The 19,598-nt window shown below is 30.2% G+C and overlaps 2 protein-coding genes across 2 annotated transcripts in view; both read left to right on the forward strand.

Moving 5' to 3' along the window:
- LOC113394981 (extracellular serine/threonine protein CG31145) overlaps positions 1 to 19,598 on the forward strand; it is a 74,561-nt gene that overhangs the window by 36,341 nt on the left and 18,622 nt on the right. The window contains exon 3 of the mRNA XM_026632486.2: positions 15,746 to 16,093. Coding sequence (XP_026488271.2) covers positions 15,885 to 16,093 — 209 coding nt within the window. The 5' untranslated portion in view covers positions 15,746 to 15,884. The remainder of the gene's footprint in view (positions 1 to 15,745; positions 16,094 to 19,598) is intronic.
- Positions 1 to 19,598, forward strand: part of Mrps23 (mitochondrial ribosomal protein S23) — a 208,975-nt gene that overhangs the window by 16,099 nt on the left and 173,278 nt on the right. The window lies entirely within an intron of this gene.

Consider the following 19,598-nt stretch of genomic DNA (forward strand, 5'->3'; position numbering starts at 1 on the left):
TTAATACCAAACTTCACCTGAATCAGTTCAGCGGGTTAAGCGTGAAGAGATAACACTTAACAGAGTTACTTTCGCATTTATAATATACTAATATTATATAGATATAAATTTATTGTTATTGTAAATTCCTAAATAACAATACATTGCCTTTGACTTTAGAATACTCAACGTACTGCCTCGGTCCGTATGTGCCAGTTGAAATGTAACATACAAATAATGTTAATAAAATAATATTTTAAAATGAAATCCCTTACCAATATACTAAACAAGTATTTTTTAAGGTAAAGACCATTGAGTTATTTACATTATAACATATAATTGCAATTGTTGAAATAATTGTTTAGATTTTATTAAAATGTTTTGGAAACTGATAATTTGCATTAAAATACACAATTGGAATGTTCCGGGCTTTAAAAATTTACAATAAAAACTATTGTTACATAAATGTTACAAAAAGTAAATATGCGTGTAATGCAATCGAGAATTCTATTATTCTATTGAATTGAAAGAAAATTTAGCATTTGAACATGACGAAGAATACATTGTAATGTGTTAGTATTTTGAATATTTCATGCTTGTTTGAGTGACGTAATTATTTGTGAGATCAGTTTAGACATTTGTTACGGACACGTACCTACGGTGTAAATGTTTTATAGAATATTTGAATAGACAATATTTTTGCTTTGTAGATACTCGTATTAAGTCGGGAAATAAACAAACAGTCACGTACTAATTTTATACATTGTACGTCTTTTTGTTGTATCTTATGAATATAAAAGATTCAAATACATTCAAAATTGTATAAAAACGTATACAATGACATTGATTTTGTATGAGATACCGTCTCATTATTTAGAAACAAATTAAATAAAAAGTTTAAGGTTCTCGTACCGCTAAAAGCAAATCGATTTTAAATTCCGAAATCAAAGGTCGTAGCTTAAGAAAGAAAGTAAACAACGCAAATGGAATACGATAGCAATCGTCATAGTGCGCCTGTCCGCAGTGACACATACTCGTAGCTATTCACAACAATGTTATACAGAATAATTCTGTGAATTTAAATTGCACGATCTCATTTTGGGTGTTTTCTCTAAATTCCCTTAGCGTGACATTGATAAAGATCGCCGTTTTACATGGTTACATCCGTGAAACTGGAAGTGACTGTTATTTGTATGCAGCGCGGCCGGCGCGGCGTCTACTGCATGGCTTATTAAACGTCTGACACACTTGTAGATACACGATTTAGATATCAATGATATAAATTTAATGCCTCAGTCTCGTTTATTGTATATGATTCATACATATATTTCATAGTTTAGTATATTTTTTAAAACGGAATTTAAATCTCAGTTGAGATAACGTACAATTTAGGTTTTATAAACTATAATTTGAACTTTGTCTGCAATGGTCTAATAATATGTAAATTAACAAACGCGTTTTAAATTTAAATATGAGAATGTTATCGTAAGTTTGGGTGCAGTATTTTGTATAATTATCATAAAAATCACACAACCTAGATAAAATTGAATAGACTAATTCATTTAGTAAATTATCTTTTAATAGATGTATGTTATGACGTACATGTATATTACGTTGTAATGCATATGGGAGTATATTTTCATTAACATACCATTAAATGAAGGTTTTTTTTTCTGTTAAAAGATTTGACTTTGATTCTGTTACCAGTCACCCACCGACCTGCCGTCACCAAATTACGTGTAACCCATTGTGAAACTGTCAATGTCAACTTTATATCAAGGTGGGATTTTATTTACTATCACAATTGTGGTCAATTTTTAAATTAATAATGTTTAGATATAAAGAACAGTTTACGTATATTTATAGGTATATTTTTTTAAAGACAATTTTTTTTTATGTTTTAATGGCAAATGCTATTTTAGTATGGTAACATTCTCATATTTCTAAATTACGTAACGCAGTTTATTAAATAACTGTGTTCCCTCAAACATATTAATATTCTTTTGACTGATGATTATGTGGTTCTCGCTGTAAGAAAAAGTTTATTAATATTCCTTATTAAATTGAACTATATGACTTTAAGTGACTATTTAGATCAAATAAAGATATAAATTTTACTTGCAGCGCTTTCGGTTACATTATTTCATAATAATTTGAAATTAACTGTACTTCTAAATCGTTATGTTTATTAAAATGTTTCACAATTTTACATCGATTTTTCTCTGGTCTAAATGAAACAACTCGAAACTTTATTTCTTGACTGCGAACGTTTAAAAATAAATGAAAGAAGCGAGGTTAAAAAGTATAGTTAGACTGAATCAGTCAGTCAAGAGTGGGGAATAAGCTAAGCTGAAAGAACCTCATTTCCGCCGTTTATTCAATACATTTCATTTAAATTTCTTAGACCGTTTAAGAGTTGGCTGAGTGGTTTAATTTCTCACATTGACTCCGCACGTGGGATAATACGAAGAAACGCTTTTATCTTCTATAGGATATTTTATAGGTTGAGTGGATTGATAACATTCCTTTCTCTATATTAGATTCTACCAACTTTTGTTTTAACTTATTATTAATTATCCTTTTGAAATTATCGATATATTATAATAATAACAGGCTTAATACATACATCACTGTATATAAAAAAATATATTTAATTTACTAACTTATTGAGTTAGTAAATTTAATAATTAAGGTGACAGCACTTATGAAGGAAAAAACTTGTTGATTCGCACTACAGAGAATTTACATTGACTGTTGATTTTGTATTCGCTTTTGTTAGTTCAATATTGTCATGTTAAAAACATACATGCATACGTGTAAAATAATATAATATATTAAATTTTAATTCTGATACAATGCTATTATAATATGCTAAGTTTATAATGAATGAATAATATCTTGACTACATACTGCTTTTTGGTTTTGCATGTCTACATCATACTTTTCCTGCAATTTACAGTGGCTGACAGAAAATGCATTAAACCGCTTTACAAAAATTGTGGCATTAAGAATTTGAATCAAGTAAAACAGCTTACATAATGTCGCGTCGTCGTCGTGATCATCGCTTTAATATTTTTTAACAACTAGTTGCCTTATGGTTTCCCCGCATTAATCATAAGTCTAAGGGTTATGTAGTGATATATATCTGAATATAAGGGCCAACTAACGCAAAAAAGATTTTTAATTAAGAGTGGCAGATTCTTCGATATGGTCGTTAAAAAAATTAATCACACTCTTTATCTAATAGATTAAATAATGTTTAATTTTAAGGTTTTAATTAAACAGATACAATACAAATATTTTTATTTTTAATAATATACGTTAGGGTTGACCTAAATAATATTTTGTTCTTTGCAGCACATACTCGTACATATCTACGTCACTATAATCCCGTCCTCTACTGTCCGGTTGGAACACAACAATTTAGTCATTAACTATCTTGTGGGCAGGTAATTTGTCCTTCCGTCATTTGAGGGCCAATTTAGTTGTTATCGTAATATAAGCAATTATAAATTTATTTATAACGACTGATAATTCCCTTCCAAATTCAAAAACACTTATCAGTTACTAAAATTGAATTGATTTAAACTAGTTTTAGACGGTTTATTATTTGAATACTAATTATGAACAAAAATTTTGAGGAAAGGCAATTTGTTATTGTGCCAAGTCGAAGATGTTTTTTTTTACAATTATAGTTATATTAACATAATTTTACACAAATGAAAATCTACATAGATACAAAAAATAAATACCGCGTTAATCGACGTATCATGGTAACCGTATTGTTTTATGCTATAGACGCTACTAAGAAGGAGGTTTTATATAAGGAAAGGAAAAGATAAATAAAAAAAATATAATTACAAAGGTGATATTCAAATTTGAAATTAGAATTCAAATCAAGATAATCTTGTGGATATTGAAATAGTAACGAGTAGTGCTGAAGCCTGCAGTGAACACTACGCCAAACAAATGCTGAACGATTAAATTATTTATTCCTCGTAGGTATTTCAATAAATATCAAAACAGGTGACATAGAGGTAGTTCGTTAATAATAATTACATGCTTGGATTAACATACTTAAATTTGCAAAGCAAATGAAATACGAGTCGTTTCTATTTTATTAAATGTCTAAGCAATTTACTTTGGCAAGTTTAGTATAATTTATCATACGAACCTTGTTTTTATTAATTTATATGCAGTGTTCGATTTGTAGTTCCACAATTCTAATTATTAAAGGTTATTTACTTGATAACTATCTTGTCTGATATTTAAAGTAATATCACGGAATAAAGTCAAAGACAAAAATATTTATTCCATATAGAAGTGTTACTTATTGATAGTCAAAAATCACCAACGGTTCGGAAATTAACACTTCGGACCTGAAAAGAACCGGCGAAAGAAACTACGCCAAATATAAGGATAGTAATATAAGAATGGATACTTATATATTATCCATTTCCTCTAAAGTCCTGACAACGTGTATCCAATACTTCGTGATGATCGGTTGAGTTGTTAACATGTGATAGCGTATCAAATAAATTCACTTTCACATTTATAATATTCTAACTTCCCATTCTAGCTTCGCTTGGATAAAATAATGACTACAAAACATTTATATCGTAATACAACTATTAGTAATAAACTATAGTCTATTCCAATCGAAGAAGGAATGAGGATGAACAAACCCTAGAAATACATATTCTATGCGATTTATTAATAGCTCAGCTTGTGCACTGTTAGTGGAGTTATTATTGCACTTAACTTCTTAAATACACTTTAATTGTACTTCCAAAGTACCGATAACACTTTCGTGAACGTTCAAATCGCCATTTTTTCCCATAATAAATAGTACAGATTATTCGAGCTATCGACCAATGACATCGCGTCAAATCTATGTCAAAAGTTGTTTATTTGGCCTTTGCCCTTTTGTGGTTGGAATAAACTATATATTGGTTAACACTCCGTACACCAGTAATACTCCAAGTCGGCCTGATGTTTTTCCGACATCTTTAACAATCATCGTAAAATTTCAGTCTTCCAAGAAGACGACAAGCTCGAAGTCCAGCGAAGATCTGCTGATGTTCAGTAAAAATATAAAATCGCCAAAATTTATAAAAGTAAAATATAAAAAAAGGCACGGGCAACTGTGAGTCTGTCCGGCCGGCCACATGACGTTAAGTGTACATCCCCGATAGAAATTTGCACTGTAAGAAATATTGACGAATCACATCACCCGATACACCATCAACCTTGGGAACTAAGATGTCATGTTTCTTATGCCTGTAGTTACACTGGCTTACTCACCCTTCAAACTGAAACACAACAATACTAAGTATTGCCGTTTGGTGGCTGAATACCTGATGGTTACCTATCAAGACGGACTTGCACAAAGCGTAGAGCACCAAGTAAAACTGTCAGATATATAAACCTTTGATTATTTATACATAAGCAGCCTGTCAATTTCCCACTGCTGGGCTAAAGCCTCCTCTCCCTTTGAGGAGAAGGTTTGGAGCATATTCTACTACGCTGCTCCATTGCGGGTTGGTGGAATACACATGTGGCAGAATTTCGTTGAAATTAGACACATGCTGGTTTCCTCACGATGTTTTCCTTCACCGCCGAGCAAGAGATGAATTATAAACACACATCAAGCACATTGAACCCGAAATCATCGATTAAGATGTACGCGTTCTAACCACTGAGCCATCTCGGCTCATTGTTATTTATACATATGTCTAAAATGACTGTAAAAAATTAGTACAAGTCGAAAAAATAGTACACGTACTGTACTAGTGAAGTAGTATGACGTTTGGAAAGTGTCAAGCGTAGCTTTCACACACACAGAGATATAATAAAGTTGACTCGTTTGTTTTAATTATTTTATATACATGCATAAATAATCTAAGCGTTACACATCCTGTGATGAACACGATATATTTTGTTAATTTATGTATTTTAAAACAATTGCACTTCCTTTATTGCTCTTATATTACGTCATTATGTAATTATTCTGGTACATAATAAAAACAGATGCTGCGCAGGCGTCGGAAATCTGTCATTCAGGATGCGCTGCATATAATGTATATAATGTAATGCTAATGAAGGCAGGTGTCCTTACACATTCACTGAGTGCTTGTTGATATTTTAAATGTGATGTTTTGCGAACGTAATAAACTGATAAAGTACTTTACTAGAGACTTAAAGACAAAAACATTATTTAATTGAATGATTGTAGTGCTTAATACTAATCTCCTCTTATAGATAAAACGTCCAGAAATCATTTTAATCAATATCGTTACAAATATCAATATTGTTTTCGAGTGTTACCAGATTATAATTTATCTCATGAAGCATATCTATTTATGGCGAAGATAATTATTTTAAAATTGTTTAATTGATAATTTAAATCGCAATTTTCATAAGAGTAAAGCCACAAGAAATTAATGTAGTGTATTAATTTTAAAAGCATAGCAGAACAACTATGTCCATATTAAAATTCCTGATACGGATCTTGTTTAAAATATACAAGGTTATCAATACATGTAACGAGTTTCGTAATTTCATCTGTTATATGGAAGTCGATAACTTGTATTAATTAATTTTAACTTTACAAAAATATACTCTTGCAACCCTTTTGCGTTTTTATTACAAATAATAATTATTTTTATCTTACCATAGATATATAAACGGCTGATGCACAAAAAAGGTTTTGTTAAGATAAATTTATTAAATACTTTCTTATACGTGCCAGCAATAAAATAGACTAAAACATTACGATAGAGAACCATGTGCATATATATTTATTATGTATGTACGGCACGTTTATCACTCAAAGACTTTTTTCAGCAAGCCCAAAAGAAAATAATAATTTAGACATATTAAGAAGTATGAATACAAAATCTAAATTACAATGTACTGGTGTTCCAGAGTGAATTCCTATGGATATTGGTGACCAGTATAAAATATAAAACCAATAATAAAAAAAATCTAATTGGTCTCGGCTTTTAGGGTACAATGCATATAATTTAGTTTTTAATTTTTCAGCATGTCATAGTAATAGTTTTTTTTAAGCAAAATAAAATGTATCAGGCCAATAAGCACATACAAAAATAGAACTTTTCATTTATTTAATAATTACTTATCCTTGAGACGACTCTGTAGAGCTATTCTACATATAAGAATAAACTCAAAACTCACCACATGGACTTGAAATGTCAGAAAGTTAGATGCCCTAATGCGATGTTGACTACAATTATTATAACATTTAAAAGATTCAAGCATGAAAATAGTATATCAGCGCAAGTCCAATTTCAATTTTACACGAGTGAGATACGAAGCGAATTCTTATAGAATAGCACTGCAAATGTACTGTAATTACTTTATATTAATTACGTAGATATGGTACGATACAAAATGAATGTTATTTTACAAAACTTACTAAGAATAAGCATTCGTAGAGGCTGTGCGTTATTTGAAAAAATGTCCTACTTCACAGCGCTGACTTTCCACGTTATTGTATTGAATTGTGTTTTGTTATCTGCTTTTGATCGTAGACTTATATAAGCTGGAAGTGACATATTCACACTATTATAATTAATATTATTTATTTCGTTATATGATTCGTAGATAAATTATTACGCATTAAAATAATAAGCATAATTGTTTATCTAAATTGAACGAAACAAAAGTTAAATGAGGAATGATCTTTTAACACTCTTAAACTTGTCTCTTCACAATTTGTATTTGAAATCGAAGCGATCGAAGAAATAAAGCAATTAAAGATATATTATTCGAATAGTTTGCATGTTAATATAATGTTGATTACGCCAGTCCCTGATATACGGTCGATAGAGGCTTCTTATTATCTGTTATATTGTTCTAGGTACACGTATATTGCAGAAAGTACCTACATTCGGCTAATGGAAACTGTGATCAAGATGTTATCTCTATATAGCTGTTGTTGTACCATTGTTTATCTCCTCATTCAATGACTAAAGCGATCATTGCGTGCTCCTAGTGCTTATGTTTGCCTGGTACATTGTACGTCTGTTCCTTACATCTATTGTTCTTTAACTTACCTATGTATGATTTGCTAAACTTTTTCTTTTGTTAAATTATTTTTACGTAACCTTTTTCTTGTACGGTGAAATATTTACCATTTATCTAATAATGTGGAGATTATGCCATGTTAACTTTAAGGTATTGTTTACGGATATATTACATATGATATTGAAGTATAATAATAGTTTAAATATAATAATAATTGCTAAGAACTTTTTGATATTTTATGAAGTCAATGTTAAAAGTCAAAGTGTACACAGTTGTGATGTTGCACCATATTTGTGTATTCGTGTTGGTTTTGAAATAGCACTTTCAATGACACTAATGCATGGGTGCATACGAGTAGGTAATGTTAGCTATCGTCCTGCGGTGCATAATGACCGCTGGAAGTTAAACATTACGCAAACACAACAATCATTTGTTTCTTTTGTAAAATTGCATATAAAAATACATATATTTTCATTTATTATAAACAAAAAAAATAAAATGTTTTTGCTTTCCTCGTAATCCTTTATTCCATTGTAATAATCATGCGTCCCAAATATTATATTGCGTATTTAATTATTTGTAATTTATCGATGTTTGTAAATGAAACATCCATGAGAATCGTATTCAATAACGCGTTTCTCGGATTCCTTTAGTTACATCAGCACAGTTTAATTAATAAAGTAATATTTCTCTCTTTTTAATAGCATTTTTGTGAATTACAATGGAAATTAAATTTATAAAGTTATTGCATATTTCTGATTAAATAATGATATAAATTCCAACAAAGTCAAGTATTAACCATAGTTTATCTTAAAGTTTGTTGAGGAAAGGTGCGATGGATGCCAGATCTTCACAGTCAGGAATCAGCTTGCCTTTGAACTTGATACAGGATTCAGCACAAAGGGGTCCTTCGAACCACGGACCGAACATCTTCTTGCATTGGGCGCAATTTTCAATGCAAATTTCCAGAGGATCCCATCCTGTTGCAATAGCTGGGCTGGCGTTGGTTTGATCCACACAGAACAAAAACATAGTCACGCAGAAGACAGCGCAAAAGTTGAATTTTCCGATCATTTTTATGTGATTGTAGGTTTCTTGTATTTATTGAAGGAAAGATGAGTTGATGAAGACTGTGGATATACGAATGGATCGCGAGCATTTTATACAAGTATTTGCCGATTTTCTTAAATGAACCGTATCTGTGAACCACGGGTGGTTTTACGTTTTCCATTATCTAAATGTATTTTTTTTTCTAATTAGATTGTGAAAATTATGGTGATATTGCTTAGGCCCAATTTATCCATAACAAGTTCTGAACAAATACTTATTTATAACTAACGCTTCGACATTATTGCTGTAAACAACTGTCAAAATGACAAATTGTTCGAATTCTTTTGATAAAGTTAAGTGGCGTTTGTAAAATCGCCTCTACATATATTTAATTTGTTTAAAGTCAATGTAATTATTAACTAAATATAACAATTATAAAATTATTTTAATTATTTAAAGACATTCGAAACGATGCAATTAATGTTTACATTTCAATTACTACACAGAAAACGTAACGTTAAATATATTTTTTAAATAAAATGTAGCTCGTATCGTAGAGCTGCTTGAAATGATTATAAATAAAATATTTTATTGTGTTATGTTATAAAGAGTCTATTATTCATCTTTTTATCAAACATTGTCACAGAATTTTCAATTTTATGTCAATAGCACTAATTAAGTTGACTCAAGTTGCGAACTTATATAAATTAACGAGGGCTGCGTAGCGTGCTGCAAATTGGATAATTGAAGTCTTTTTGTTCGGCGTTATCATACTCGTATGCAAGTCTGAAGAGTCTCATGTACGTTTTACAATCGAACGGGAGTTGTACCACGTGTACCAACTTTCAGCCAACATGGGAATTTTGTTTCTTGTGATATGATAGGGTAGTTTTTCTCCTGATAAGGTTAGAAAAAATGAATGTCATAAATATGTATGATGTTTACTTCTGCGGCGATTCCTATTTTTGCTATTAAGAAAAATGTTTATAATTTTGAAATCATCTAAATTTAAGATTGTTTTTTTAATTAAAAAAAAATATAAACATAAAATATTATAGAATTTAAAAAAATCTCCACACTTCTTATGTGGGTTTAGTTATGTTTGTGACTTTTAAAATTTGTATTTGATAATTTATTCGTATGATCCATAAAACTTTAGGAAATAGTTTTAGATAAAAGTTTTAAATTTTATACAGTATCCATCTTTTTACCAACTATCAAATAAAAAAAAATGAGACCGGTCTGAACGTGAAATCAATAGTAGAACATCAATTTTTAAAATACTGCAACAAAAATACAAAAACATACATTTTTGTTTCCTCGTATTCGATTTCGAACAAATAAAACAACTTTGTCTTTTTTCATCTCTAATTGATGTTACTAGGGTGTTTCAATTTTCGAATCAAAACTCATACGATAGGACCGATACAAACTTGAAAATGTGTAGAAAAATATTCAACAAAAAATCTTTTATTTTTACGAGAATGGTTCTAGTATGGACGTGGTAGCTTATAAGGCAAGTGAAAACCAAGAAAGGTATGGCGATGCGTCACGGACTGATTTTGCCTACGGTGACCATTATGAGACTAACCAACTGCGCAGGAGATATAGCACACATGTGTGCGTGCAAACACAGGTGCACTTTCTATTCCTTTACTCCCATAACTCGATGGAACGGCTATCCTACACGACCGAAAAAGTTCAATAGTAATAATAGCTTTAAGCGCAATTTATCTTTGTAAAACAACTAGGTACAATAGATAGTCCACTATACTTGTATAAAGGGATGACACGTTATAGAAAGGGATAACTTAACTTCGAGAGAAATTCCATTAGAAATCAAAACCCACCATGTTCTGTTACTGCTCACTTAAGTTATAGACTAAAGATGCAAGTAATGCTGTCTATAACATTGATTTTCGGAAACTTGTTTTTACCATCTATTTTCGTTCTATTTTATCAGAATATTTTTCTTAAAGCAAAACTTAAGTGTCGAGGATAAAAACACTTTTATTCTTTCATAAAACGCGCTTTTATGATTTGAAAATGGTTGTGAACGCTTTGTCACGAAAAAAATATACGGGGCTATAATTTATTATTAATTATAATGTAGAATATTACTGTTATTTCGTCATACTTTTGTAGGATTAGATTTTGTTTGAAATATATTACAGCTCGTACTCGTACAGATACAATACCCATTTGGTGTTATGTGTTTCTCCGACAGCGTATGATATTCCCCTTGTTTTTTTCCTTGAATATTTTACAATATTTTATGACAATATTTACTTTCAACGTCTCCTGGGGAAACTTTACATATGCCTAATTTTTTTTTATGTTTGCCGCCTTATGAAGAAAAATGACTGGAGTTATTATAATTATATTGAGCATACAAACATACACGGAGGAATCTGCTTAAACTAAGGAGTATTCAAGCGCGATCCGAGGGTGTGCCATATTGACAAACTTTCGAAAAATTTGGAATATTTCTTACGTTAGGATGTCTCAAAACTTGGTTTGGAATAAGCATGTTAGAAGAAATGCTGACAAGTTTTGCTCTACTAAACATTCATGCAGAAATAACTCCAGACGTCACAAATATATATACCTATGTATAATCAACCGGTTTGTTGATAAGAATAGAAGACTTGGATTTGTTTAAAAATTGTATTCATAATTATCAATTTCTCATAAATTTACTGAACAACCAAATGTAATTTAATAAATACAACTCCAATCCAAATTAATTGGTTGCGCAAGCGCCAGGAATTAATAGCCGATTCCTCTCAACGAGTTATCTGTAATTGTCATTGGTGAGTTAGCCACTGAAAAAGATTGGTTATTTTAATAGCAGATCCTTGATAAGTTGACTTTAGGTTTTAAAATTATTTAGCACCTGACATGTTGATACAATATACTGTTTAACATATAAGGTAGTTCAAAAAACAATTATTTTGTATTTCAAAGGTGATAAAACTCTGGAAGAGAATAGACTTCATTTAGTTATTACGTGGGGAGTCTTAATTTTTTATAAAATATATCTATTAACACATTCTGGGACAGTAAACGCCTATAGATGTCATTACAAATACTCCGCTAATGTGTTAAAAGTACTGTCTAATAGAAGCCTTTAATATAACTATATTTGTCAACAGAGTTTTAAGGAACGCCATATCTCAATAGATAAGACTTATAAATCTTAATTGAGGGTGGTTTTAGTAAAATATTATCAGTGGAGTTCCATTTTTTTTCACAACACGCTCCAACTATTATACGTTGATGGTTCAATGTGAGAAACAAAAACCTTCCAAAAACCAACTGCAAAGTTTCATCTCAATCGGATGATAAATGTCTAAACGTAAAGAATACATACAAAACTATTTTATATACGTAGACAATATATTCTCAACCGCGTATGAGGTAGGCCTACATACCCATTTGCACATTTGCAACTTAAAATTATTTACATCTGTTTAACCTCAACCTTAGCCATTTGAATAGTAATATATAAGAAAAAAATATCCCGATATCGTTTTCATAACACTCAACTTATGCAGAGACTGTATGTTTTGTTAGATGCCACATTCCTGTGCTTCATATTTACTAAGTAAAATAAATAGGCCTGTCAAACTAGTATATTTATCTAAATGGCTATTATTAACTTAGTTTTAAGAAAAAGAAAAAAAACGAAAGGTTTCTAAAATAAATACATACAAAAATATTTAATATTTTAGTAGAGTTCAGGTCTTACGAAAGATTTCATCTTTATTAAAATTCAAATTAGACTAGACCAATTTAAATGAAATTTGGCACACTAATGTTCTAGAGCCTGAGAAAGGACATAGGCTACTTTTTATTTGGAAAAAAGTGCTGTAAAGGGTTGCAAAGGGGGATGAAAGGTTGCAAGTTATTAAAACTATTGTCATTTTTAGAACTAGAAGCATTAAACTTACATTTTAGGCTGTACACTTATAAAATAACATATCGTGACACTAACGAAATTCTATCCCTTAAGGGGTGAAATAGGGGTTGAACGCTTGTATGGAAGTCCGTAACTTTTTAAGTTAAAAACATGAAACTTTATTTTTATGACACTGATTAAAAATGAGTAAATACATATTTAAGCTTTTTTGATATTCTACCTCTGAGGGGGTGAAATAAGGGATGAATGTTTTTATGGAAGTTCGTAATTTTTTTAAGCTAAAAATATGAAACTTTATTTTAGGGATACTGATGAAAAATGATTAAATACGTATTTAAGCGTTTCTACATATTCTACCTTTAAGGGGTTTAATAGGGATAGGACATTTTTTATATAGGTTAGTCTGGAAGTCCGTCATTTTTGAAGTTAGAAGCATGAAACTTTATTTATGGGCTACTGATTAAAAATGAGTAAATACGTGTTTAAGTGTTTCTTGATATTTAACGCCTAAAGTGAAAAAGTAGGGGAACGACATTTCGTATCCTGTATACGTTTTTCTGTCCTCCTCATTCTCTATCCTGTATTAGTCTGGAAGTCCGTCATTTTTTAGTTAGAAGCATGAAATTTTATATGTGGGCTACCGATTAAAATTGAGTTGATTCGCATTTAAGCGTTTTTGGATATTTTACACCTAAGGAGAGAAATTGAGTTGACATTTCGTATATAAGTTAGTCTGAAAGTAAATATATTCATATTCTACGCGGGCAAAGCCGCGGGTAACAGTTGGTTTTCCTATAAATAATTGATATAATGTGTCATTACGCTATACTTATATAATTCACGCTTCTAAATCTTTATATAATCTATAATAGTTGTTCTGATCAGGTATTCGTAATATTTATTAAATGATATAAAAAATAAATTAAATTGATTATATTTGTTATGTCGTGACGGAATAATATTCGACATATAGTCGGTCATTTGTTAATCTAAAAAAGACAACATATTTTACAATGTATTAAATTATAATATTATCAATTACTCGTGTCAGTTTTATCTGCATATGCGCAGATTTCATGTATTGGATTATGAGTGATTAGCAGATTCAGCGATATTTAACACTACGTACCTATAACATCAATATTAGGTTCCTATTTCTCAGACTCAGCTAAACTTGCGAGCATAAAAATGTGTATAAAAATAATTTGTAATATTTTATTTGTAGAAAATATATATATAAAATTTTTAAAATTTATTTATGTGTATTGGCGGACTGCCAGATGAGCCATCTGATGGTTAGTGATCACCACTGCAATTGGTACTACAAAAATATTAATTATTACGAGTACCACCAACGCGACGAACTTGGAAACTAAGATGTTATGTCCCTGTATGTGTATGCTGTTTGACTGTAGAATATATGTTAAGTGGGGGGTACCTACTCAGACGAGCGTGCACAAATCCTGGACACCAGGTAAACATATTCTTATATCTGAAAAAAACTTGTAAGCGTGCGCTGCTGGGTCTAAAACCTTATCTTGTTTAGAGAAGAAAGCTTATAGCTTATTCCACCGCACTGCATCCATACGGATTTTTAGATAAATTTGTAGCAGGATCAGACACATGCAATTTTCATCGCCATGTTTTCTTTTTCCTCCACATGAAAGTATGCATGTTCTGTCATCACTACCTCTGTGCCAACTCAGTTTACTGTAGTATAAATTTATTACATAAGTAGCCAATGATTGGAATGTGTTGCTATTGATGGCACTATGGACAAACCTTCACGCCAGTGTCAACATAACTACAAAGTTTTAACTCAATCGATGAATGTCTCGGGGAACGCATACCATATAAATAAAGATAAGATAGAAATATTATTTTAATATACATACATAGATTGTGCCGAGGAATATAAAACTGTCTTGAAATTACACACTCTTTTATTACAATATGATAAGTTAAATAACTTATTTTAATATAAATATACTTTTTTTTTAGAAATCTTTAAGTGATTTAAACCAGTACTCCGACCCAGATAAACAATTTCAATTTGTTTTTCGAATGAAAATATTTTTTAGAACTTAAAAGTCATTCTTTATAATTTAATATTTATCCATTCAAAAGTATTAATTTAATTCTATATTAGTACTTAAATAAAAACGAAGCTTCCTTAATATTTCAAAACCATTATACTCAGTCATTACTCCAGCTTGCGTAATCGGTTAACCTCACGGTCGTGAGTAAACGCTAGTGAACTCTGTAATAGTGGTACCAACATTAGCTGTTTCCTTGGTATTTGAACACTATATGAACTGGTTTTATATAAAAATGTCACGTTGCTGCCATTTAATTGAATGCATTTAATGCCATTGTCGTAAATAGATATCGGAAACTCTAGTCTTACATTTTACTGTCATAAAATTGTACAATATTTTTTTGTGGCAGACGAAATTTAATTAAATTAATATTATCAATTAATCTGAAGAATTACGCTAGACGAAACCCTATCTTGTAAAATATAAATATACTGATAGAGAATAGTAACAAGTAACAAATAAATATATTTATGTTTATTTGTGTTAACCAATGGGAAGCTTAGAAAATCCCGAACAATGTATCCAAAAAAAATCCAGTATTTGTAATTTAGTTTGTTTGCTTTTTGAATAAATAAATACAGGGAAATTTCCGGGAAAGTTAAAAAATATTATGAATTTAATTTTATGAGTGATGCGTTTGTTACAGTGTGAGCGGGTGGGCGCGCGCACAGTGGCCGCGGTGGCGGTGGCGCGGTGGCTGCGCGCGCGACTGTAAGCGCTCGCCGACGCCGGACCATGCGCCTGGGGGCAGTGCGACCGCGCCGCGCCGCCAGACCGCGCGCACCATGCTCAACATGAAACTTAAAGAGCGCCTCGCGCTTGCCCTAAGCGCCTTCCTCGTACTTTTTACGCTCATGCTAATTGTAGACCTACAAATGGACTATGGCATATCAGGGCATAGAGTACCTTTGCATGGTCGTGTGAAAATAGGCGACGACACTGATAAAGGACGATCCGCGTACATTGAATTTCGGAAACGTTTTCTTCAGAAAAGGTAAGTTAGTGTACTAAGTGTTTTGTGATAGTGTTAGTGTGTATTTCGGGGTATGTATTCATAATATTCTTATTTGTAAGAAATATTGGATCTAATATTCGAAATATCCTTCGTCACAACAATAATTCCTTTAGATTTGCTTATCTTATCATAAATGAATATAATGACCTACCGATATCGATACCGGGCAAAATTAGGCAATATTTTGTAATATTTTTCAAAAGCAAATTTAATCTTTACTCGTTCGACACTCATAAGTTTTTTAACTTAAGTGAAAACAATAACAGGTAACTTAATTCATTATAATTAACCATATTAAAATATCAAATAGTGTAAGTTGTAATAACTTTATTAATAATTTAATTCTATAAAATTTAGAAGTAAACTGTATCGTTGCGTTATCATGTGTTTACTGGTTTGACAGCGTCTCCTGTGATAAGAAATTACGTTTTCTCATTATGTAAACAAAATATCATAATGATGTCTATAACAATAAATATTTTATATGCATTAACTAATCGTTCTACTTTATTCTTGTTACAAATATTTATTTGTATTAAAATTGTAATGGATTTAGTAATTCATAAACTGAAATATATATTAGTGCCATTTATATATGAATATTTAATGTATTCATATAATTTTACCGTTTTGTTAAACTACCTGTAAATCCTTATTCTAGTGTTAATGTATCATTATATTTTAACTAACTTTCTTGTTTAAATCTATAATTAATCTTGTTTTAATTTTAAGTAATTAAAAATATCATGATAATATTGTTTGCGCTATCCTTCTTTAACTCTGCATAATTATTTTTAACCAAAACTTATGTGGTTTCATTCAAATTTTAGATTATATTAAAAACAAAGTGATAATCAAAAATTTACACTCGCAATTACTAACTTACAAAGTTCGATCACAGCATAAAAATAATCAAAAATTACGTTTAGGATTTTTTCTTATTTTAAGTCTGGGGTAGATTAAAAAAATCCTTTATATTTTATATACTTTAATGCATTGTACTACTATATACTAGGTACTAGCCCGACTTCGTTTATAATACGATAGTAAATATTTTATTATTTTTTATTTATCGAACAAGATTTAAAAATTAAACAGATCATTATTTTCTAGTTCAAAATTAACTATTTATTTAGTATAGTTAAAAAGTAAAATAAAGTGATTTATCTGCTACATATGTACATATGTTATCTGTGGAAATTTTTAAATTGCCATTTTTCTATATTATACGATTTGTGTTCGGCGTCGGTGACATTACATTGTTTTAGAAAAAGCAACGAATGTTAAATTACAGAATACACTTAACAAAGGCAACTAGCAACACGGAACGATTTGAGACTTTGAAGCTAGTGATTGATATACAAGCACGTCCTTATGAAACTAAAGTACTATTAGATGTGTTGAATAATACTTGAATCAACAATGTTTTCAGTTTCTTGACCCGTCCCGCTACTTTATTTCATTAATATGTATCTTATCTAATCTACATCACCCTTTCTATCACATAATATATAATATACTGATATAGTTTTTACGTGTATGATCAAAGTATAGAAAACTAACAGTGGGACTTAACTGTTCTTGCTTCACTGTAGCGAATAGATAGATGCATTCTGATAGATTTTATTTTTCGAAATGTCAACTTTCATAATTTATCCAATGCGTTTCATTTAATGTTGTCCATGAGTTTAATTATATTAACATTTAACACACAATAATCTAACGCTTTGAATTCGCGATTTAGGCTCACTACTTCCTCCTCTACTCTACTACTTCCTCGTATTATTGCACTGATACATCATCGAACGAAAAGTAAAAATCACACATATTAAGGCTTGGCGTTATCGAGTTTATATTTATTTATGATTAACTGTTCCAAAAAATATATTTTTTATCATATATTTATATATTATATTATTATTACTTATTTGTTTACATAACAATAAAAAAATAATGAGAAATGACATTGTATGTTTGTTTATGGGTTATAAACAATTATAAAAAAACATACATTAGGCAAATAAATTGTGCTCACATGAAAAATTACCAGATTTCTATAAGTTTTCCATTAAATGTACTACTAAAAATTTTATATTTTTAGTAGTCGTTACTAAAAATAATAAATTAGTGTTAATATATTTAACTTTATTAATACAGAAATTATTGCTTTTTTTATGTAAGTAAACACGTTCGAATTTCGGCCCTTTAATATTTATCAGTCGCTTGGCATAATCTGCTTGTTTATCAAGTTTATCACATTTTTTTATCAACTCAATCCTTACCTGTTGTAAAGATGTATAAAGTGGATTTTTTTTCTATAATTTAATTTTGTTGCATATAATTATAATTAAAATCATAAGTGATTTTTTTATTTTTAGATAATATATATTTGTTGATTTTTCTTTTATAACTAACCTTTTTCGTAACATTCTCTACTCTACATCTACATACATACTCTGTATTAAAGACCGTACAATCTAGACAAATATTGTAATTGTAACGAGGCCGTATGCCTGTGTATATTTATTTTTTAATTTATTCATAATAATTGGTTAATGCAACGTAAAAAGCAATTTTTATAAATACTGTCTTTCTGTGCACACAAAACTCAACCTTGTGCACCTACAAATCTTTTTAGTTTTTCCTTAGGATGAATATTATATGTATTAGAAAGGTCATAAATTTATGGTACTTGATTAAATAAAAAAAACGCAACAAAATTTAATTAATTTTGCGTCAGAAACTTTTTATTTAAACTTAACGTTTAAATAAAAAGTTAGTATAGGAAAATTTTACATGTATGGATTTGCTTGACACATTTTTGCTTAAATAGCACAGTGTAATTAAACTGACTATTGGTTGAGTTAGTTATGAATTAGCGAACATAGCTTCGGTGCTATGATACTTATTATAGTTTCTTCTGTTTTTACCTTTAACCGTAGATAAACAAAGATTTGTCTTTATATGATTTTAAAACAAGTCGACTATCCCCTTTTAATATTGTTCTTTTAAAGAAAAATACTGTAAGCAACCAAACAAATTATACAGGAGCTCGATAAGTACCTTATAAATATTGGACAATATTACATACATTACTTTGATCCCAATGTAAGTAGCTAAAGCACTTGTGTTATGGAAAATCAGAAGTAACGACGGTACCACAAATACCCAGACCCAAGACAACATAGAAAACTAATGAACTTTTTCTACATCGACTCGGCCGGGAATCGAACCCGGGACCTCGGAGTGGCGTACCCATGAAAACCGATGTACACACTACTCGACCACGGAGGTCGTCGAAACATTCTTATTGTCTCAAAAAATCCATAACGATGTAATTCATTTAATAGTCATATCGAATTTCTCTGCCGACAAAAATCTTCCACAATAATTATAACGATTACAAGGTATTCTTTCCAAGATAGCTATTTCATGTTATTACATGATAACTTGTGTATTTCTCGCCATAATATATCTAGGAATA

This window comes from Vanessa tameamea, chromosome 9 (genome assembly GCF_037043105.1).
Source record: "Vanessa tameamea isolate UH-Manoa-2023 chromosome 9, ilVanTame1 primary haplotype, whole genome shotgun sequence".
Lineage (NCBI taxonomy): Eukaryota > Metazoa > Arthropoda > Insecta > Lepidoptera > Nymphalidae > Vanessa > Vanessa tameamea.